Raw genomic sequence first — 19,317 nt, forward strand, 5'->3', positions numbered from 1 at the left:
GCAACAGGGAGGGACTGGGCAGGAAGGAAGAAAGCTTTCTCTTCTTTCAAACAGAGTATTGTTTATCATAAGAGTAGCCAGAATTCCCAGAAGCATGGAAGAAGGATGGGTCACCTCATTCCCGCAGAGACAGGCCCAGGAAAAGCTACACTTAGGTGGAGACCATTCTGACCTGTACGGATGGAGAAGCATTTGGGGCAAGGCCAAGATCAGGCACTACCCCACAATGGGTCACCACCGTCGTTTGAATCCCCACCCTCAGCTGGGATGGGCAGAACTTTTGAAGGAGTTGGGTTTGCCTCTAGCTTTCCTTCTTTTTCTTCCTTCCAAGCAGAATACACAGCATCAAGCACTCTCCCTTAGTTTACAGAACCAGTTTGCACCGCTCACGGTGCCTGATCTCATCACACCCCATGGACTAAGGGATATCCTCACTTCGTTTTACGGGTATCCGAGTTGAGCCTTAGAGCAATCAACCTTAGAGGTACCTGGCTTCCCTGAGCTCATTTGTCCTTTAGAAGGACACCAGGGGTAGAGGAGGCTGCCCTGTTGTACAGGCTCAGAGAAGACAATAATGGTAGGCGATCACACTTAGTGCCTGGCACTGTTCTAAACACTTCAACATGCATTAAGTCGCTCTGTCTTCCCAACAATCCCATGAGAATAAGTGTAAGTAACATGTCCATTTCCGAGATATGATAACTGAAGGTCAGAGACATCAGGTGATCTGTCTGAGGCCACACGGCCCAGAAGTAGCAGAACTGGTGTTCAAACCGAGCCCTCTTACCACTGTTTCGTGTTTCTGGCAGCAAAGGTGACTTACCCAAGGTGGCACATCTAGGAAGTGTCCGAATCAGATGGAGACCCCTGCCCAGCTGAAAACCAGGGTCTTCCCACCCAGCTATCCTGCCCAGAGTAGGGCTGGAGGGAGGCTCTGGGTCACTTGGGCAGCCTCCTTTCTCTCCAGCTAAGAGACAGCTGTCTGCAAATCAAGCCCCAGGAACGGGATTTGTGGAGGCAGAGCCCTCTATGGTGGCATCAGGCCCAGTCGGGCTGACGAAGCTGGGACCCAGCTCCATCAGCCTCCTTTGCCTGGCCGGTTTCCTCTCTCTGCCTGCCGCTTGCTGGCCGAAACTGTCCCCAGACTCCCATTGTCTCCCTTGGCCCCCACTGAAAATGCTGAGTGCCAGGTGGAGAAGGACCTTGGAGAGAACCTGGAGGGGTCAGAGGAGCTGGGGGGAGTGGTGAGGAGAGGGGCGCTGGGGAGTGGTTCTGGAGTTGTGGGGAAGGGGTCGCCTAGCAACCACCAGCTCATGTGGTCACAAAGCCAGCAAGGCTTGCCCACAGAACCAGCGAGCCTGCCTGCCTATCGCTGTGTCCCCTTGCTCCTTTCTGCTCAGGCAGCAGGGACTTCTCATACACAGACTGTAGCGGGTACTTGCCTCGGTGAGTCCATGGATCTCTCCCGGGGAGGAAATGGACACTAGAGCCAGACAGGGGGCCGGGGGAGGGCCTCCGGAGGCCGAGATGGGGAAAGCGAAGTTCTGTCTCAGGACTGGTGTGAGCGTCCAGACCCCTTGTGTCCCGCTGCATGGGGGCCAGGCAGAGAGGGCAGTGAGGATGGAGGCAGACACAGTGGGGCCCACCTGTCCTGCTCTGGAAAAGACCGGCCTGGCTCAGTCCCCATTGACCTCTACCGCAGCTGTGGGTTGTGGCCCATTCTTGGCTTATAAAATCAACTGGATGGGTCACATCTCACATTTACAAAATGAAAACGAAAAGTAGGATGAAAATAGCACTCTGCATCATTTGTGGCAAGGGTAAGGATTGCTGTAGGATGTTCTTCCTTCCATTTCACATACACAGAGGTGCGTGCACGCCCGTGTGTGAATCATGACCTATGAAGAAGTTTCTTAGTATGATCACAGTCAAAAGCATTTGAACGTCTTTGTTCTAACAAGTACTTTTTCCTGTAGGCAGATGGGTTGGGGCTTCCGAATGGCCTGTCCTCAAGCCTGCAGCAGCATGTGAGCGCTCCAGACCCAGCCCCTGTCACCAAGGATGTCCAAAGCTTCCTTCAAAGGAAGTTCCGCCAACTGTTTTTCTCTTTAGAGAAGAGATCACGAGACTTGGAGTCAGGATGCCTGGAGTCCTGGCTGTGTGGCCTCAAATCTCCCCTTCCCCAATCTCAAACAGTGCTTGAGGGGCTGGCCCTGTGGATCTCTGGGGTCCTTTGCAGATTTTGTGACCGAGAGCTCATTTTCAGAATGCACTGACTCCCGGTCCCAACCCCATCCCTAGGACCTGCAACCCCTGCACTTTGGAGAGATAGAGACAGATAAATCCATGGATCTATAGATGTGTATGTGTGTGTATAGGCATATCTATGTACCTACAGTTATATTCAGGTCCATAGATTTAGACCAATCACAATTCTTGACTTTGACACCCATCATCTTTCACCCACATCACTGAATTAGTCTATTTCATTTTATAATGAGCACCAGCAAATGCGCCTCTCAAACCAAGAACTGGAATACCACCACTAACACATCCTACCTGCTCCCCTCCCATCCTATCCGCCCTCCCTGACTTCTCTCAGAAGTAACCACTAGCTGAATTTTGTGTTTAGCATTCTCTTTGATTTGTCCCCCTTATTTTATCACATTTATGATCATTTGGCTTTCCTTTGAGCTTAACTTTTAAAAAAGGAATCTCGGGCTATGTGGTCTTCTGGGACTTGCTTTCCTTGACCGCACGTTCTATTTGTAAGATTCGTCCACGTGGTTCCGTGTAGCTGTGGTTCATTTCCATTGCAATATGATGCTCAATTGCCCACATGTAACACAGCTCATTTACCCGTTCTTTCCGCCACTGGACATTTGGGATGTCACCAGATGTTGGCTAATTTGAACAATGTTCGTCTGAACATTCTCACAAACAGCCCCAGTGGTACGACAGCGAGAGCATCCATTGGGTGTGTGTCGGGGAGAGGAACCATTGAGTGCTACAGCATGCAAGTGTTCAATTTTACAAGACATTGCCAATTTTTCTCCCCCAAGTGTCTGTTCCATTTACACTCCCACCGCCAGTGTATGAGAGGTCCTGTTATCCATCTTCAACACTAGTGTTTGGTGCACCGGCCTTTATTCTGTTAGAAAGCCTACAATGGCTACGGAGGTGGAGACCCAGTTAGCTGAACATCCACTGATGAGGTAAGACCCCACGTGGGCGTCCCCGCTGCTGACCAAGGGGGTGGTGGGGGCAGGGCGGGGTGGGGGACGAAGATGGCGGAGGGACACCCAACAGACGGAGAGGCCTCACCTTCTGCTGCCCTCAGCCAGGCCCCGGGTGGGTTCTCGGGCCGGAGTTAGCACAGGTCACAAACTGGGTCCCTGCCTGGAAGGAGAGGACATGGTGGCAGGGGGCAGAAGCGCCTAGTGCTAGAATCCCTGGGGCTTTTAAGGGGTGACATCCTCCGTCAGTTGGGGTAGGGGAGGCCAGGTAACTGCAGCTTTCAGAGAAGGTTTGCTTTATTTCTTTAAGTCCCAGATCCCTTAGAGGCCAATCGAGGACGGCACAGAAAACTCAGGGGCCTGGTCAGCAAAATCCTCAGAGGGTCCCGGGGCAGAGCACCTTGCTTAGCATATCCAGAGCCCATCTCTTCTCCAGAGGGCCTCCCTTCAGCCAGGGCCAGCGGGAGAAGGGAGTACAGACAGCACGCAGGCAGGTGGTCCCCACAGGCCCCAGGCGGAGATCACCCCACCTTTGGATCCTTGCTAGACTGACCTCGAGCTCCTCCTCCAGAGGCAGGGCCCGGCATCCTCAGCAGAGGGCAGGGGTGCAGGGTGCAGGACAGACAACCCGAGAAGCTTATCTCCAGCGAAGCCGAGCGAGAGCTTGACGCGTCCCTGCAGCGCTGCTATTCCGAATGCAGCCCCATCAGCTCTGCGTCTCCCGGGAGGGGCCCCCACGGGAAAAGGCGCTGTCTGGCCTCGGTGCTCCAGCTTTGGCCTCTGGACGCTGAGTCTGGGCCAAGGCTGCCTGGGGGGCACGGGGGCCAGGGGGACCGCCTATAGCTGGCTTCTCCTGGGTTGCCAACAGTCAGCTTGGGGAGAGGCCCTTGCTGTGTCTGTCTGTGTATATAAGGTACCTTTGCTCCAACCCAGGTATTTGGATGAGTAGGTGGGTCTATGGCTTCTTTTTTCTGGCTTGAGGGAGGGTTTGTGGGAGAAGACTGAGGTCTTGGGAGATTCCATCTGAGTTCTCTCAAATAGATCCTAGCTCCCTGCCAAGGCATCTTAGGAAGACAGAAGGCTCCCTGGGACTGGATTGTACCAGTTGGGAGAGGACCCTGGCGGGGAGGCCCAGCTTTGGGTGCCATGGGGGTGGAAGTGAAATCCCGGAAACCGATTGCAGAGTGTCTCGGGAATAGACTCCAGATAAGCACCGAGCTCTGAGCCGGGTGGGCATTGCTGCCAGGTGGTTCCATTAGCTTCTCCTTGACCTTCTCCTCCAGTCCAAGGGCTGAGCTGAAGCCTGAAAAGAAGTCAGAGCACAGGCCAAGGAGCCACGGGGACAGCAGGCCACAGAAAGAACTGATGATCCCAGGGATCGTGGATTTCCAGCTGATCCAAACGGCACCGAAGACCCCCAAGCCTCAAACCCCTGGTGCCTACCACTTTGGCCGCCTCAGCCACCACTCCTTCTTCTCCCGACACCACCCCCACCCACAACGCGTGACCCACATCCGAGGTAGGCCTGGGGTAGGTAGGGGCCCGGCTGGAGGTGGCAGGGCCGTCTTGAAAACTGGAAAGGGAGGAGCCAGCCCCTGTTTCCAAGCTGAGACCCAGGGAGGCTGAGGATTTGGTCAGGGTCAGAGAGCTGCTTGGCCACTTGCCATCACTTGGTCAAGCAAAGACTTGACCTGTGGCACAGGCTCCAAGGCAGACTGTGTAGCCATAGACAATTCCCCTCATTGCCGATCCTCCCATTTTACAAATCAGGGAAAGGGATGAATGTTCTACCCCAGAACTGCACTCTGTTCTCGAACTCAGGCCAATTCATCCACTTAGCCATCCGTCCATCAAGTATCTATTGAGTGTGAAGTCAGGCACTATTTTAGGCGCTGGGAATGTGACAGTGAGTAAGACAGTCCCTGACCTCATGGAGCTGACTCTGGTGGGAAAGGATAGGAAATAGGTAAGGTGTCAGAACGTAGGAAGTGCCAAGGCTCTAGAGGGGAGTAGACCTCATCAAAAGCATGGCATTTGAACAAAGAACTAAAGGAGAGAGGGCATGAACCATGTGGATATTGGGGGACAGAATGTCCCAGGCAGAGGGAACAGCAAGTGCAAAGGCCCTGACGCACGAATCCTGGCTCTGCTGGAGGATCAGCAAGGAAGCCAGTGTGGCTGGAGCAGAGTAAGGAGGGGTAGAAAGGAGATGCACCAGAGAGGTGGTGGGGGTCCTGATCACGTGGGCCTTGGAGGTCACCGCCCTTGCCATTGAGCCATCTCACTGAGTCAACGGGAGCCATTGGAAGGTGAAGGCAAAGAAGTGACAGGAGTGATGTATTGGCCACTGTCTGGAGGGTGGCATGGACCAAGAAGGTAGCAGTGGAAGAGTGGCCCTGTTCTGGAGATACACGGAGGTGAAGCCAACAGGATTTGCAGAGTAGTTAAAAATGAGTAGGAAAGGCAGAGAGCAGCCAAGGCTGATTCCCAGGTGCTGGGCCTGAGTGACTAGAAAACCAGAATCACCTTGGCTATGAGGCAAAAAAGCCTGAAGCAAGGGCCAGCGCAGGGTGCGGGAGGGGTGGGGAATTTGGTGGGGACCTGGGAGATGCCAGACTCCACATACCTTTCAGGCTTGGGGGTAGAAGTGCAGAGTAGGCAGCCGGGCCCGGGGTTCAGGCGAGAGATGCCGATGTGGCCATTCGAGAAGGGACAGCGTTGGAAGTGGGTGCCTGGATGGGCAAGCCAGGAGCCTGTGTAGATGCAGGAGAGCCCAGGGACCCCAAGGCCGAGGGGGGCAAGGAGCTGAAAAGGAAGGAGCAGCAGAAGTAAGGAGCAGCCTGCAAGTTAGGAGGGACCAGGAGAATGAGGGGACCCCCGACCAAAAGAGGGGTGTTTCCGGAAGGACGGAGTGAGCCACCATGCTAGACCCTAACCAGGCTGGTCCTCGAAGCTTCACGATGGACGGTAATACACGGTCACACAGACCGTAAGCCAGAAGGGTCCTCGTGTGTAAGCTGCTCACCACCTCCTCCAGGCTGCCCTACACAGCCGACAGATGGCAAGGAGTTTTATCCAGGGGGTCTAGCTAAATCTTACTCCCTGTGATTTGAGCCCAGGCCCCTCTGGTCACAGACTGTGGGTTAATGACCCAGCCGCATGTCCTCCTCTTTAAGCTGCCTACCTCTATGTGTTCATACCTGCAGTTCCTTGCTCTGTCCTAGAAAATCAGAAGGACCCCAGGACTAGGGTCCCAGGAAGCCTGGGTTCCTATCTCACCTCCGCCTGACTCGCTGCGTGACCCTGAGCACAGCTTGTCACAGTCCACTCTAATGTCCCCATGGGTAAGGCCTCTGTGGCCGAAGGGCCTCCCAGCTCCAGCGATCTATGGGCTTGCGGTTATGGAAGAAGCGGGCTCAGTGCTCTCCCTGCCCACCAGCCTCTTCCCCCTCTCCCGGGGTTCCTGGGGTCCACCCACCTCTTCCCCACGGCCGCTCGCCCTTCACAGATCTCACCGGGAAGCCCGTGTGTGTCGTCAGAGACGAGTTCTCTCCGGCCCCCTTGCCTCAAGCCACACTTCTATCCCGCTGTCTGATGGGGATGCCCACCATCTCTGTCCCCATCGGAGACCCGCAGTCCAATCGGGAACCCCGGCTTTCTTCTGGTGGGTACTTGGGCAGCAGCCCCTCCCCAGGTTCCTGGGAAGGAAAGAGCTCTTAGGTCAGTGGGGTCCTGTGGGGTACCCTAGATTTTTCCTCGTTTCCTCAGACAGCAGCATCTGCATACTTCCCCATCCCCCAGGTCTTCAGAAACGTGGCCCCTACTCCGATTTGAGGTGTTTGAGGAGTACTGATAATCAGACGACAGGCAGATTTGGGCCACAGTCATGTGACTTACAGCCACAGACAGGGACGATATTGGAAATGTTGAGTCGCTTGGATGCTCGGGCACCGGCCATTCGGAGCAGTCAGCCAGAGATGGAGCTGGAGCGGCAGTTTTCCGGCGGCCACTGCCCTGCCCTGCTCCTTGCCCTTCCCTGAGGGCCAAGGGGAAGCCCACTGGCAGGGTCGGGGTCGGGAGAGGCCCCGGGGAGGATCCAGGACAGCCGTGCAGGGCAGGGAGGCTAGGGAGGCTCACCGCCGTGCCATGTCCCCAACTTCGCCAGGAGCAGGTCAATATCTGAGTGACTGGTACAGCACAGCAACTGAGTCTCAGTGCTGGCCTCAGGTGCCTCAGAGAGGCAAAGCTGGATTAACCTGCACACATCTTGGCGCAGGTAGCCAACCATCTCTAGCACCTCCCAGTGAAGCCACAGGCTAGTCGGCCCCCTCCAGTAGTGACCACCCTCACCCACCCAAGGGTGGATTCCTCCTCCTTCCCTCAAGGTTACCGCCTCCCCCTTTCCCTGTAAGATATAAGGTGGAAGATTGGGGAGGTGAGCAGGCTCTTCCCTGCTCCCCCCCACCGCCCTCCCAATGCCGGGTACCACCGGGAGGGCAGGGAGGAGGACCCCAGGTATCAGCTGGCAATGTCTTCCCAGAGGTCTGGAAGAAGGAGTTGAAGGACCTGACTTCCCAGGTGGCCATCTTCACCAAGGAGAATGAGCTGAAGAGCAAAGAGGTGGGTGTAGAACAAAGGAGCTGCCTGGGAAGAGATCCGAAGGGTCCAGCCCTTTGTAACAAAACCCCTCCCAGGTGGGTTCCACCTCACGGGCAGTAGAGCCCATGTCCACAAGAGTGGGGGGCTGTTGGCATGGGGAGGAGGGGGCTGCAGAACACCAACCTGAAGGCGGAGGGTTGCAGCAAGAGCTCCAAGGAGAAGAGAAGGTGGCTAGGTGGGGAAATCCAAGGAGGGTTCGTAACAGAGGTGGGGTGTCTGGACATGGGCAGGGGAGGCATTCCTAGTGTGGCCTGCCGCACAGAAACTCAGAAGCTGGGAAATGCAGGACATCCTAAGAGACCGTGGCTGAAGTACGGGCATAAGTGGGCAGCCATGTTGGGGGGGCGGAAGGTGAGAAGGGGCCAACTTTGAATGTGGGCAAAAAGAGGAGCTTGTTCTTAATTTCTGAACTTACTGTAGTGTCGAATCTCATAAGGAGTGGAGACTCACTGAAGGATTTCAGACAGGATGGGGTGACCTCATGGGGGCCATTTGCTGGTAATCCAGTAAAGACAACTGGGAGGCAGCTTGGAGGTATTTGGAATTGGACTGAGGACAGGTCTGGCCCTTGGGACAGAATCTGGTTCTGCCCTTGTCTTGGGCAACAGAGTTCTCATTCCTGCTTTGCGGCTAACTCACTGCAATGCTCACAGCAACTCAGCTAAGCTCTCTGGGTCTCAGTTTTCTTATCTTTAAAATGGGGAGAAGTATAGGGGCACCTGGGTGGCTCAGCCAGTTGAGCGCCCAACTTGACCTCAGGGTCCTGAGATTGAGCCCCACGTTGGGTGTCGGGCTCTGTGTTCGGCAGGGAGTCTGCTTCTCTCCCTTTTCCTCTGCGCCCGCCCCCCTCCCCCACTCAAGCACATGGGCTCTCTTGCTCTCCCTAAAACAAAAAATATAAATAAATAAATAAATAAATAAATAAATAAATAAATAAAATCAGAAGTATACTACCAGTCTCAACTGGGGTTGCAGGGGTAGGAGGTCCCAGGCCTCATACCCCCAAGCTTGGCTCAGGAGGGTTTCCCAGGGCAAAGAAAGAATGCCAACCTCTAGGGGACAAACTTGGGGGCAGCTGAGCTGGGAGTTAAGGTAGGCAATGGGGGCCTTCAGCCCGGGATACTGCTTTCAAATCTCTGATGGGCACAGGGGTGGAGAGGGAAGGAGGGTCTCCCTAGGAGGAAATATGAGGACTTCAGGGGGGCTCCAGAATTCAAGAAGTTTCAGGAGGAAGAATTTTGGCTATGGAGAGGCCCCTGGCTGGGGAGAGGAGCAGAGGGCAGGGTGGGGCTGGTCTGGTCATCCTCCCAGTTCCCTGCAATGTTGTGATGCTAGGATTCCAGGAGGCAAGGTGATGCCCTGGAGGTGTGACGGGGCTTCCTTCTCTTCCCCTCTGCCTTCTTCCTTGAACCTCTCTCTCTCTCTCAATCTCTCTCTCACTGCCTGGAGTCTCTGGCCACTTTGCTCCCAGCAGAAAGAGGAGCCTCAGCGGCAGCAGGGGGCAAAGTACTCGGCCGAGACCGGAAGGCTCATCCCCACTTCCACCCGAGCCATTGGTCGCCGCCACTCCCGCCAGAGCCCCTGGATTTATCCTTCTGGCAAAGATGGAGGAGTCCAGACCATTGTCCTGCAGGATCAGGAGCTGCTGGTGAGGCCCGGGAACGCTGGGAACTACGGCCCAACGGATGCCTGGTCTGAGGGCTACAAACATGGTGGTTGCTGTTCCCAGGCTCACAGCAATCCCAACTGGGGTGCTTACAAACTGCTTTAAAGTGTGGCCTCTCGGGGCGCCTGGGGGCTCAATCAGTTAAGCATCGAACTCTTGATTTTGGCTCAGGTCATGATCTCAAGGTCCTGAGATGGAGCCCCGCTTCGGGCTCCACGCTGAGGTGGACCCTGCTTAAGATCCTCTCTTCCTCTCCCTCTGCCCCACCGCCCACCTCTCTCTCTCTGTCTCTCTCTCTGTCTCTCTCAAAAAAAAAAAAAAAAAAAAAGGCAGTGTGGTCTCTCCCAGGGGATACTTGTACCTGAGACTGTCAGCCCCAGAAACTCCCCGCCTGCGAGTCAAGCCCCTGGATCCAATCCCCTGTTGCTTCCAGGTTTCTGTGGGAGGCTCTCCCTCTCTTTGAAGGCCTTCTCCCCTCGGGGCTTTAGTTCCATGATCTACCCAAGCTGGGAGCAGGAACGTGTTGTCGCGAAGGGCTAAGGGAGCTACAGTGGGGGAATGACAGCCAGCCAGGCCAGCCCCAGCTGGGTCTCCCCACGTTCGGAGGGGTTTGGTCTCTGCCACGGTGACGCACAGACCCACAGACCCACCTCTTTCCTGTGCAAGTTTCCCCGTCAAGGCCTGAGATGAATCCGGGACCGATGCCAGTGGGTTAAGGCTCTATCTCACGGTCCCTTTTCAAATGCATACATGTTCTCCAGGAAAGGTTAGACCCTGCACCAGCATCTTGACACCCTCCCTGCGACCAGCACTTTCAAGCCTGCAGTCCCTTTGGAGACTTACAAGAGTCCAGTGAAGTGGCTAGAGCAGACAGGGCCCGGAACCCCCATTCCACAGACGGGGAGGCTAAGGCCCTGCCAGGTGACATTCTGTGGCCCAGGTCCCCAGTGAGGGAGCAGCATAGCCAGGACTAGAACAGTAACTTTCTCCACCATAGGCGGCCTCACCTTGCCTGGAATTAGGTTCTCGGGTCCTGTGGGGAGGGGGACCAGGGCAGGTAAGTTGGACGCGGAGAACGGAGAAGGGCCCAGGGGCAGACCCAGGGTGGGGGGTCACTGCAACAGGTGGGTATCTGGGGCTGAGGGGGCACCCTAGCAGGCAGAGGCCTGGGAAGAGTCTCGGCCCAGTTCCCACTCTGCCAAGGATGAGGCAGACCTGCTGGGGACTGAGAGGCCCTGTCAGGTCCTGGGAAGACCAACTGCCAAGCACTGAGGGGACCCCACTTTCCTAGGACTCCAGGGGCTCCACTTCCTACCGCAGGTCCCAACTCCAGCCGACCGCAGCCACAGCCGCCATCAGCAGCCCCGCCTAGGGAGCCCCCATATCCCACCCGACCCAGAGCTGGATCTCCCCCCGATGACACTTACCTGGAGAACACAGGTGGAAGAGGGCCCGGAAGTGGCAGAGATGCCCGAGGCCGAGGAAGCGGCCAAGGAAGCGGCCGAAAAAGAAGCGTGCACGCTGCTCGGCGAGATGGAGCCCCAGGCTGGGCAGTCTGCAGAAGCAGCCAGCCCTGACCCTCAGCCCGCCCACTGGGATCACCCCACCTCCATGCTAGCATCTCCAGACCCTGGGAGCTCCAGGGTGGGAAGGCCTGTGGGGTTCCTGAAATCCCCACGCCAAGGACCCAGGGATCTGGGACTCGGTGCGTCTCTGAGCGGCTGACCGGCCCGCTTTCACTTTGCCTTCCCAGTGAGGGACTTTGGGGTGCAATCAGCCCACGTGGGGTTCAGGAAGGAGGGGTCCACAGATGTGACTCCGAAGCTTCGTTCTGCCACAGTCTCCCTGCTGGGTGTCCTCCTTCAAGGCCTCTGATTCTTCCTCTGTCCAGTGAGGAGGTTAAGACTCTTCCCCTGGGACTGGTGGCAGAGAAAGTGCTCTGTAAAGTGCCAAATCACGGGCAGGAGCCATGGTGGGGACCGGTTTAGGACGTTGTAGGACAGGGGTCTGTGCTGCGGGCTGGGACATGCCATCCAGACACGCTGACCCGGGGCCTGTCGTCCTGCCCGCAGATCCTGGAGCTCCTTTGTCAGATCCTACAGACAGACTCCTTGAGCGCTATCCAGTTCTGGCTCCTGTATGCTCCCCCGAAGGGTGAGGACACGGCCCATGCCCCAGGGCTTTCTCGGGCTGGAGGCTGTTGAGGGCCTTGTTCTCTGGATGTCACTCGGCTCCCACCCAGGGCCTTCCGCCTAGGCTGCTACTCATTTTTGGAGCCCCAAACGATCCTGTTCCAGCCGGGCGGCCCCTCTGCTCCCTCCTCCCTCCCCCTCGGCAGAACTGCCACCACCCTGCTTCTCGGAGGGGACTTTGGGCTGACCACTGCCCTTGGCACCTGGGATGGAGAAGTCCAGAGACGTCTTCAGCAGACAGACCCCCTCACCCAGCACTGTGGGAAACATGCACACCCAGACACAACATATACAGGGGGACGCGTGAGCAGATGCATGAGCGGACGCATGAGCGGATACCTGTGCACACCCTGGGATGGTGGGGGCTGTATCTAAGTGGGGGTTAAGGAGTGCTGTCGGGAGCTGGAGGGAGAGGAGGAGAGGCAGGGCAGGGGCTGGAGGCAGGTCCTCCGGGGGCTTCCCAGAGACAGCCTGGAGCCATGGCTGCTGGGTAGGCCAGAGGCGGCCAAGAACAAGGCACGGGCATGTGGTGCATGTGATCGTGTGGTGACAGGTGGGGAAGGGCTGGGTGCTCTGCATACATAGGGGCCAGGACAGAAGGGGGGGCCCCCAAAGGGGACCTAGAAGCAGAACGTCAAATGGTTAGAGAGAGTTGCCCTGGGCCAGGGTTGGGCAGAAGAGCTAGAGGCCCTGCTTCCAGCCTGTTCCTTGTGGGGACAGGACAGGGTGGGTCTTGCCACTGAGGACCGTGCCCCCCGGCTGTGCTTACAGAGAAAGACCTGGCGCTGGGACTCCTGCAGACAGCGGTGGCTCAGCTCCTTCCGCAGCCCCTAGACTCTATCCCGGTGGAAAAACTTCTCGATCAGCTCCAGGAAGTCCAAGAGCCATCTCAAGAGAGGCAACAGCCATCCTACAGGTGGGCTCCACACCCCTCACCTGCCCCTCTGTTCCCAGAACTGTTCCCTCACGTCCAGCCACCTGTCCTCCCAGGTGAGGCCAGGCTGGTCTGGAAAAGGGATCCGGGCACTGGCCACAGCCTGGGCTCACTGAGCCTGTGCTGGAGGGGGAGGAGGTGCAGCCCCTCCCCCGGGGACCCCGCCCCCAGGCCCGCCCGTGCTGCCTGAAGGCCCCTCTGCCAGCCCAGGCCTCAGCGGCTGGCTCTGGGGGATGCCCGAGGGGTGACCTGTGTCAGCGGTAGCAAGGCAGCCCTGGAGAAGCCACATATGAGCCCTCCAGCTCTCGGTCTTTGGGAAGGCAAGAAGAGAAGGAAAGCCAGCAGGCCAGCGGAAGTACCTTAATGGTGGTGTTAAGCGCCTCCCATAGCCGGAGGACACAGGGCAAGGGAAGGTTAGGGAAGTCCTCACGAGGCAGGTGAGTAGGGCCAGGTGTCGGCAACGAAACTGGCAATAATGCGTGACTACTGTGCTGCCTGACCTCAGCAGAAGGCTCATGTATTTGCAGCCTATGCAACCACCCGCGGAGGCAGGGGTACCCCCATTTTACAGATTAGAAAACTCGGGCTCAGCAACAGTTGAATGGTGGCCCAAAGTCACCCAGCTGACCAGCAGCAGAGTTGGGATTCAGGCTCGGGCCAGTCTAACTTCCCGGGCCAGCAGCATGTGGATTTGCCAGAGACCTTGTGAAAAATGCAGGTTCCTAGAGATTCCAACACAGCAGGTTGGGGATAAGCCAGGGGATGCGTCATTTTGACAATCTCCCGAGTTTTTTCTGATAGAGCTTGGGGAACGCTGCAGGATAGGGAGGATTTGAAGGAGCCAGTGAGACGGTGGGGGCCGTCAGGAAGGGAAGGCAGGAATGTGCTCACTCTGGGGAATGTTAGTTAAGTTTGGGGGTGATTGCGGCTTGGTGAGAAGGGGGCAGGTGTTTGTGCTCATTTAGTTTTGTTGAAGACCTAGGTTCTCGCTCTGGCCCTGAGCTGGGTTCTCTTTTCTGCTCTGAGACCAGGGGAGGCCCAGGAGGAAGGTAGGCTTCACTGTGAGCCTGGGCAAGCCACCGCCCATCCGTGGGCCTCAGTTGCACCTCTCAAAACCCCTCTCCCAGAGTTGTAGGGAGGACAATTACATTGGGTGTGTAAACAGGCTTGCTCAAGTCCTCTATTAGGGTAGCAGGAGCTCCGGTTTCTCCACTCACAGGGGGAAGGTTTCCTCTCTGCCAGGAAGTGGGAGCCAAGCGGGGGCTGGGGTGCGCTGCCGTGGGCTGGGGCGGAGGCCTCCCTTACCGCTCCAGAGGGCCAGAGGGCCTTGGTTCCTTGTGGCCACAGCCAGGCACAGGAGTCACAGTTCTCTCAGGGTCCCGCTGGGGTGGTTCCTGACAGGGGAGCCGATGCTTTGGGGATCTCCAGGAGGGGTGGCTCATGCGTCTCCCTGGAGCAGTTCCCTCCCTGCCCCCCACCCCCGCACCCTGCTACTCTGCCCCCACCTCACCTTCCCAGCCTGGTCTTTGTGTTCGTTATAGCCAATCCCCGAAGAAGACGAAGCCACCGCCCCTACCCAAAGGCGACAAACCAGGTAAGAGTCCACGCAGCAGATCCTCCTGGGGGCTCCCCAAGGCCCACCCTGGCTGTATGCCTCGGGGGATCCAAGCACCCTGGAGATGAAGCTGCCCGTTCTGCCCTTTCATCTAGTCACTCGTTTATTCAATGCGGACTTCTTAGCGGCTGTGAGCTCGGCTCTGCGCAAGAGTCCAGACAAGTTCCCGCTGCTATGAGCTTACATCCTCCTCGTGACGGGGAGTGCAGACAACAAAGGAAAACATCCGAAGGGATTAGGTGCCATAAGGAAAAGAAAGCAGGGTAAAGGAGGGACAGTAAGAAGAACTGGCAGGGTGTGGAGAAGGCTCCTTGAGCTGAACAACAGGCAGGATCCGGCCCGATGTGGGTCTAGGCAGAGCCCAGAAGTAGGGCTCTCACCTGCCCGGGGTGTGGGTGAAAGCACACGCAGGCCAGGGTGGCTGGGGTCTCGTAAGAAATGAGATAGGATAGGTGGGCAGAGCCGGCCTGTGGTCCCATGCAGAGGGCGTGGGGGTGCACTGGAGCCTTACGAGCAGGGCCTGGGGGGACGCCTCAGGGGCTGCTGAGTAGAGAACGGATTGTCTGTCGGGGGCCAGAGGGGATGGGGGGAGACCAGGGAGGAGGCTGCTGCATCATCCTGGGGCCTTTGGCCGGGGCAGGGGCTGAGAAGAGCACAGCTACCCGCCATGTTGAGTATTCTCCCCCACTGGACTATAAGGGGTCCTAAGGGGGCTGAGCGTCTGGCATGGAGTAGGTATTCCCTAAGCATTTGTTGTCTGGGTGTAGAAAGAAGAGGTGGAGGCAAAGCTCAGAGAAGGGAGTCGGCTCTTCCCAGGTCACCAGCAGAGCCCGGAGCAAAAGCTGGGCTTGCCCCACATCTGCCTGGGGCCTTGAGGGGAGAAGAGCTCCGCTAGGTCTCCCGAGCAGCTCCCAGCTAGGGGCCTGCCCCCCCGCCCCCGTCCTCTCCTGACTGATGTCTTCCCTACCTCCAGAGTACGTCGGGAGAGCACAAGTTCTTCGGATGCATTCAAGCCAGAACGCAGAAGAGAGAACTTCAAAGCCAAAGGCAGAATGCTGAGTCCGAGTCCCTTTGCCTGCCTTGCTCAGGAGCTGCCCCCAGGTTTGAGGCTGTTCTCAGCCCCACCACCTCAACAGCAACACCGATTTTCCTATCACACAGAGCCCATTAAAAGGCTGCCTTCCCTTTAGGAGGACAATTCCACTCTACTGTCTGTAGTGGGTGTGTGCTTGGGATTCAGGTATCCCAGGAGCGGGGGTGGGCTGCACAGAACTGTCCCATTCCACGCGGGGCTTACCCAGTGGTTCTATGTTCCCAAGAGCTGAAGGGCAGCCTGAGAAAGAGGCTCTGTCCCTCCTGAGCGAAGACACAAAGGGCTCTGGGTAGGTTAGAGCAGAGGTCAGAACCCACAGGCCTCCGTAAAGTAACCATCGACACCAACTGTTGAGTTCCTAGCGGTACCGTATTCGATTCTCCCAAAAGCTCTGTGAGGCAGACCATGAATATCATCACTCCCATTTTACAGATGAATAAATCGAGGCTCAAACAGTGAAATAACTTGTCCAAAGCCACACAGTAAGTGGCAGGGGCAGGCCCCAAATCCAGCATGTCTGGCTGGGGAACTCCTGCTTCTCCCCACTGTGTTCTACTGCCTTCCAAACAGCAACCCTCACCAAAGGTGGCAGCTGCAACCCGAAACGCATAAGCCTTAGCCAAATGGTGGTTGGAAAGATCGAGGAGGAAAGAGACCTTCCATAAATGGGACCCAGCTGGGGTTTCGATACCCTTTACCATCTAGAGCAGATGGCCTTTGATGCTCTGGGAAGTCCAGTGTTCCTTGAGATTTCTGCAGATTGCCTGGAAAGCCGGGACAGGGAGACATGGAGGCATTGGGAATCCACAGTGTTGTGGTCACCTGTGGCTCTGAGCTCCTACTTCCACCGAGTCCGGTCCCTGGACCGGGGCTCCTTCCCGTGCTGGCAACACGGGTCCACCTCACAGCAGCTCAGATGGATTAGGTCCCTCTGGGTTTTCTCAAAGACCCCATTCACACAAAACCTGTGTGTGCAGCCAGCTGCAGCCCAGATCAGGGGCTGGATGGGGATCTGCTGTGAATCTAGCCAACAGCATCCTGTCAATGTTAAATCGCCCTGTGTTTTTAAAGTTCCCCTCCCACTGAGGATGTTCCCCTGGCGGCAGCATGCCCCTTGTCATCTCGCTGGCTCTGTCCTCCCCTGTGCTCATCCCTGTCCCCAGTTTGCCCCCAGAAAGCCCACATGCATTGTATTCTCCTTCTTGCCCATTTTTTTAATGATGGTAAAATCCACATAACATAAAATTTACCATTTTAACCATATTTCAGGTGTGCAGTTCAGTGGTAATGAAGTACACTCACATTGGTGTGCAAACATCGCCACCATCTGGCCACAGAACCCTCTTCATCTTGCAAAACTGAAACTCTGTGCCCATTAAACACGAACAGCATTCCCCCCGCCTCTGCTCCCGGCAACCACCTTCCTACTGCCCGTCCCTATGAACAGAACTGCTCCAGGCACCCCTTATCAGTGAGCCCCGACGTATTCGTCCTTTTGCGACTGGCTTAGTTCACTGGGTAGGATGTCCTCAGGGCTCATCCATGTTGTAGCATCTGTAGGAACTTTCTCTCACATTTAATTTTTTTTTCCAACACACCAGTTCGGCTTCCCTTCCCAACCCCCATTCCCAGGCTCTCCAGCCCCACATTGGCCTGTCCAACCCCGTCAAGGGGCTGACGTAGAGGTGTGTTCATGGAATGGGGTCCTTGCGCCCGGCAGTTGTAGGTATGACAGTCTCTCCCTACTCCATGAGGAATGATTTTTAACAATCCACACAGTAAAAAATCCTAGAAGATATCTGCTTCCAGAATGAATCATACTTGTTGGCACACACACACACACACACACACACAGACACACACACACAAACAAAACCAAAAAAACCTAGCTCTTTCGGTCATCCTTCTACCTCCCCTTTAATTGGTCAGGAAGTATGGCTGAGCGGTTAATATTTGCAACTGCAGATTCTTGTCATTTTCCTATTCCAAAGCGCTGCTTAGCCCGTAGATTGTAGATCAGTAGATTGATTTTGCTTTTGCAACCCCCTGCAAAATGCTCTTGTGTCACTGCCTGGCCTTTGCACCCATTGTCAGTGCACTTAAAGACAGGGTGTTCTGGGCCTGGCTTCTTACTCATCTATTTTGAGGGTGGATGGCAAAGAGATCTTTCTCCACAGCCCTGCGGTCTATCTGGAGGAAGAAAGGCAAAGGGACTGAGTTGAAGCATGTAAGGCAGGCATCATTATCCACATCATACAGGTGGGAAATCCGAGGCTTAGAGCAAAAGTAACATGTCGGAGTTCACACAGGCAATAAATAGTGGATCAAACCCAGGGCTGCGGGGCTTCTCAGTCAGTGCTCCACAGGCCAGCCCCCAGCCCCAGCCTGCTCATCTCTCATTTCCAGCCACTCATTCCGCCCTCCCCTGTCTCCTGGTTCCTCTTCCCCCACCTCTCAGATAGGGAGCTTGTCAGGATTTGCTCTCACTCACTCCCTGCCTCTCTTCAAAGTCCCTCATCGGGCCCCCATCCTCTTTGCAGGTTTTAAGGAAATTATTGCTAAACTCCAGGGGGACAGCCAGCTGGGGGAACTTGAAGGTTCCAGATGTGTCACAAAGCACGGGTCAGAGTTGTCGATGGCCTTCTTGGAAATGTGAGTGGCATCCAGCCTGCCTTCCTCGTCACCTGCACCAGGCCACCTGTGCTCTCAGATCCTACGTGGGTTGGAGGCCAGACTGGTTCCTGGGCTGTGGCCCCTAAGGCCTGTGCAGTCTCTATGCTTTGCTTAGCAGCACCCCCTGGCTGCAGTAGGGGGGCGCCCATTTGGCCATCATGGGGTCAGGACGCCATAGCCACTTCTAGGTCACTTTTTTTTTAAATGTTTTATTTACTTATTCATGAGAGTCAGAGAGAGAGAGAGAGAGAGAGAGAGGCAGAGGCAGAGGGAGAAGCAGGCTCCCCACCTAGCAGGGAGCCCGATGTGGGACTCGATCCCAGGACCCCGGGATCATGACCTGAGCCGAAGGCAGACGCTTAACCATCTGAGCCACCCAGGCGCCCTTCTAGGTCACTCTTAAGTTTCTCCCGGCTCCAGACCTTGAAATTTCTCCCTACCCTCTGCCTCTCTGTCTGAAGCACAAAGACAGATGTTTCCTTTCCAATCTTTTCCCCGATGGCTCTGGGTCCTTCTTGGGATCCAGTCGCCTTAGGCACCGTGGTAGCCATTGTTTGGGGCTGCCCAGGATGTCCCCCACCCTCCTTCCAGGGTAAGCCTGAAACTAGCTCCATCCAAACCACAACACCCCATCCCTGGGCACCGTGACTGGTTCCGGCGTAGGATAAGCATGTGACCCAAGCTGAGCCAATCACAGACTTGGACTTGGCCAATTCTTGGACTTGAGGGGGAGGAGGGGAATATTGGCTTTTGCAAGGATGCTGTCACTGGTCATCATCATTCCAAGGGGACAAAGCATCAGTCACACCTGCAGCCCCTGACTGTCCCCCATCCTTCCCTATTATATGAGTCCATAAAATTACTTTTTGTAGTTGATTTTTATGCATTTTTAACATAAAACTTACCATCTTACCCACTGTCAAGAGTACAATTCAGGGCTAATACATGCATATAACGCAACCATCACCACATCCACCCACAGAACTCTCCTCATCTTGCAAAACTGAAACTCTACACCCATCCAACACGAACTCCCTGTCCCCTCCCCTCAGCCCCTGGCAACCATCCTTCTACTTCCTGTCTCTATAGATTTGACTATTCCAGGTCCCTCGTGTAAGTGGAGTCATACAGTATTTGGCCTTTTTGTGACTGGTTTATGTCACTGAGCAAAGTGTCCTCGAGGTTCGTCCATGTTGTAGCATGTGTCAGAATTCCCTTCCTTTTTTTAAGCTGAATAATATTCCATTGA

At 56.0% G+C, this 19,317-nt stretch overlaps 1 protein-coding gene across 1 annotated transcript; it reads left to right on the top strand.

Annotated features, from left to right (window-relative positions):
• Positions 1 to 3,168: 3,168 nt before the first annotated feature.
• On the top strand, positions 3,169 to 15,361 carry TBATA (thymus, brain and testes associated). Its single transcript, XM_028109521.1, has 9 exons — positions 3,169 to 3,215; positions 4,520 to 4,755; positions 6,745 to 6,900; positions 7,777 to 7,856; positions 9,367 to 9,543; positions 11,634 to 11,715; positions 12,525 to 12,669; positions 14,229 to 14,281; positions 15,276 to 15,361. The coding sequence occupies exons 1-9, from the start codon at positions 3,169 to 3,171 to the stop codon at positions 15,359 to 15,361; spliced, it is 1,062 nt and encodes a 353-aa protein (XP_027965322.1).
• The last annotated feature ends 3,956 nt before the right edge of the window (positions 15,362 to 19,317 follow it).

This window comes from Eumetopias jubatus, unplaced genomic scaffold, assembly GCF_037043125.1.
Source record: "Eumetopias jubatus isolate StellerSeaLion01/CBP00866 unplaced genomic scaffold, mEumJub1_p1.0 scaffold_17, whole genome shotgun sequence".
In the NCBI taxonomy this organism is placed as follows: Eukaryota; Metazoa; Chordata; class Mammalia; order Carnivora; family Otariidae; genus Eumetopias; species Eumetopias jubatus.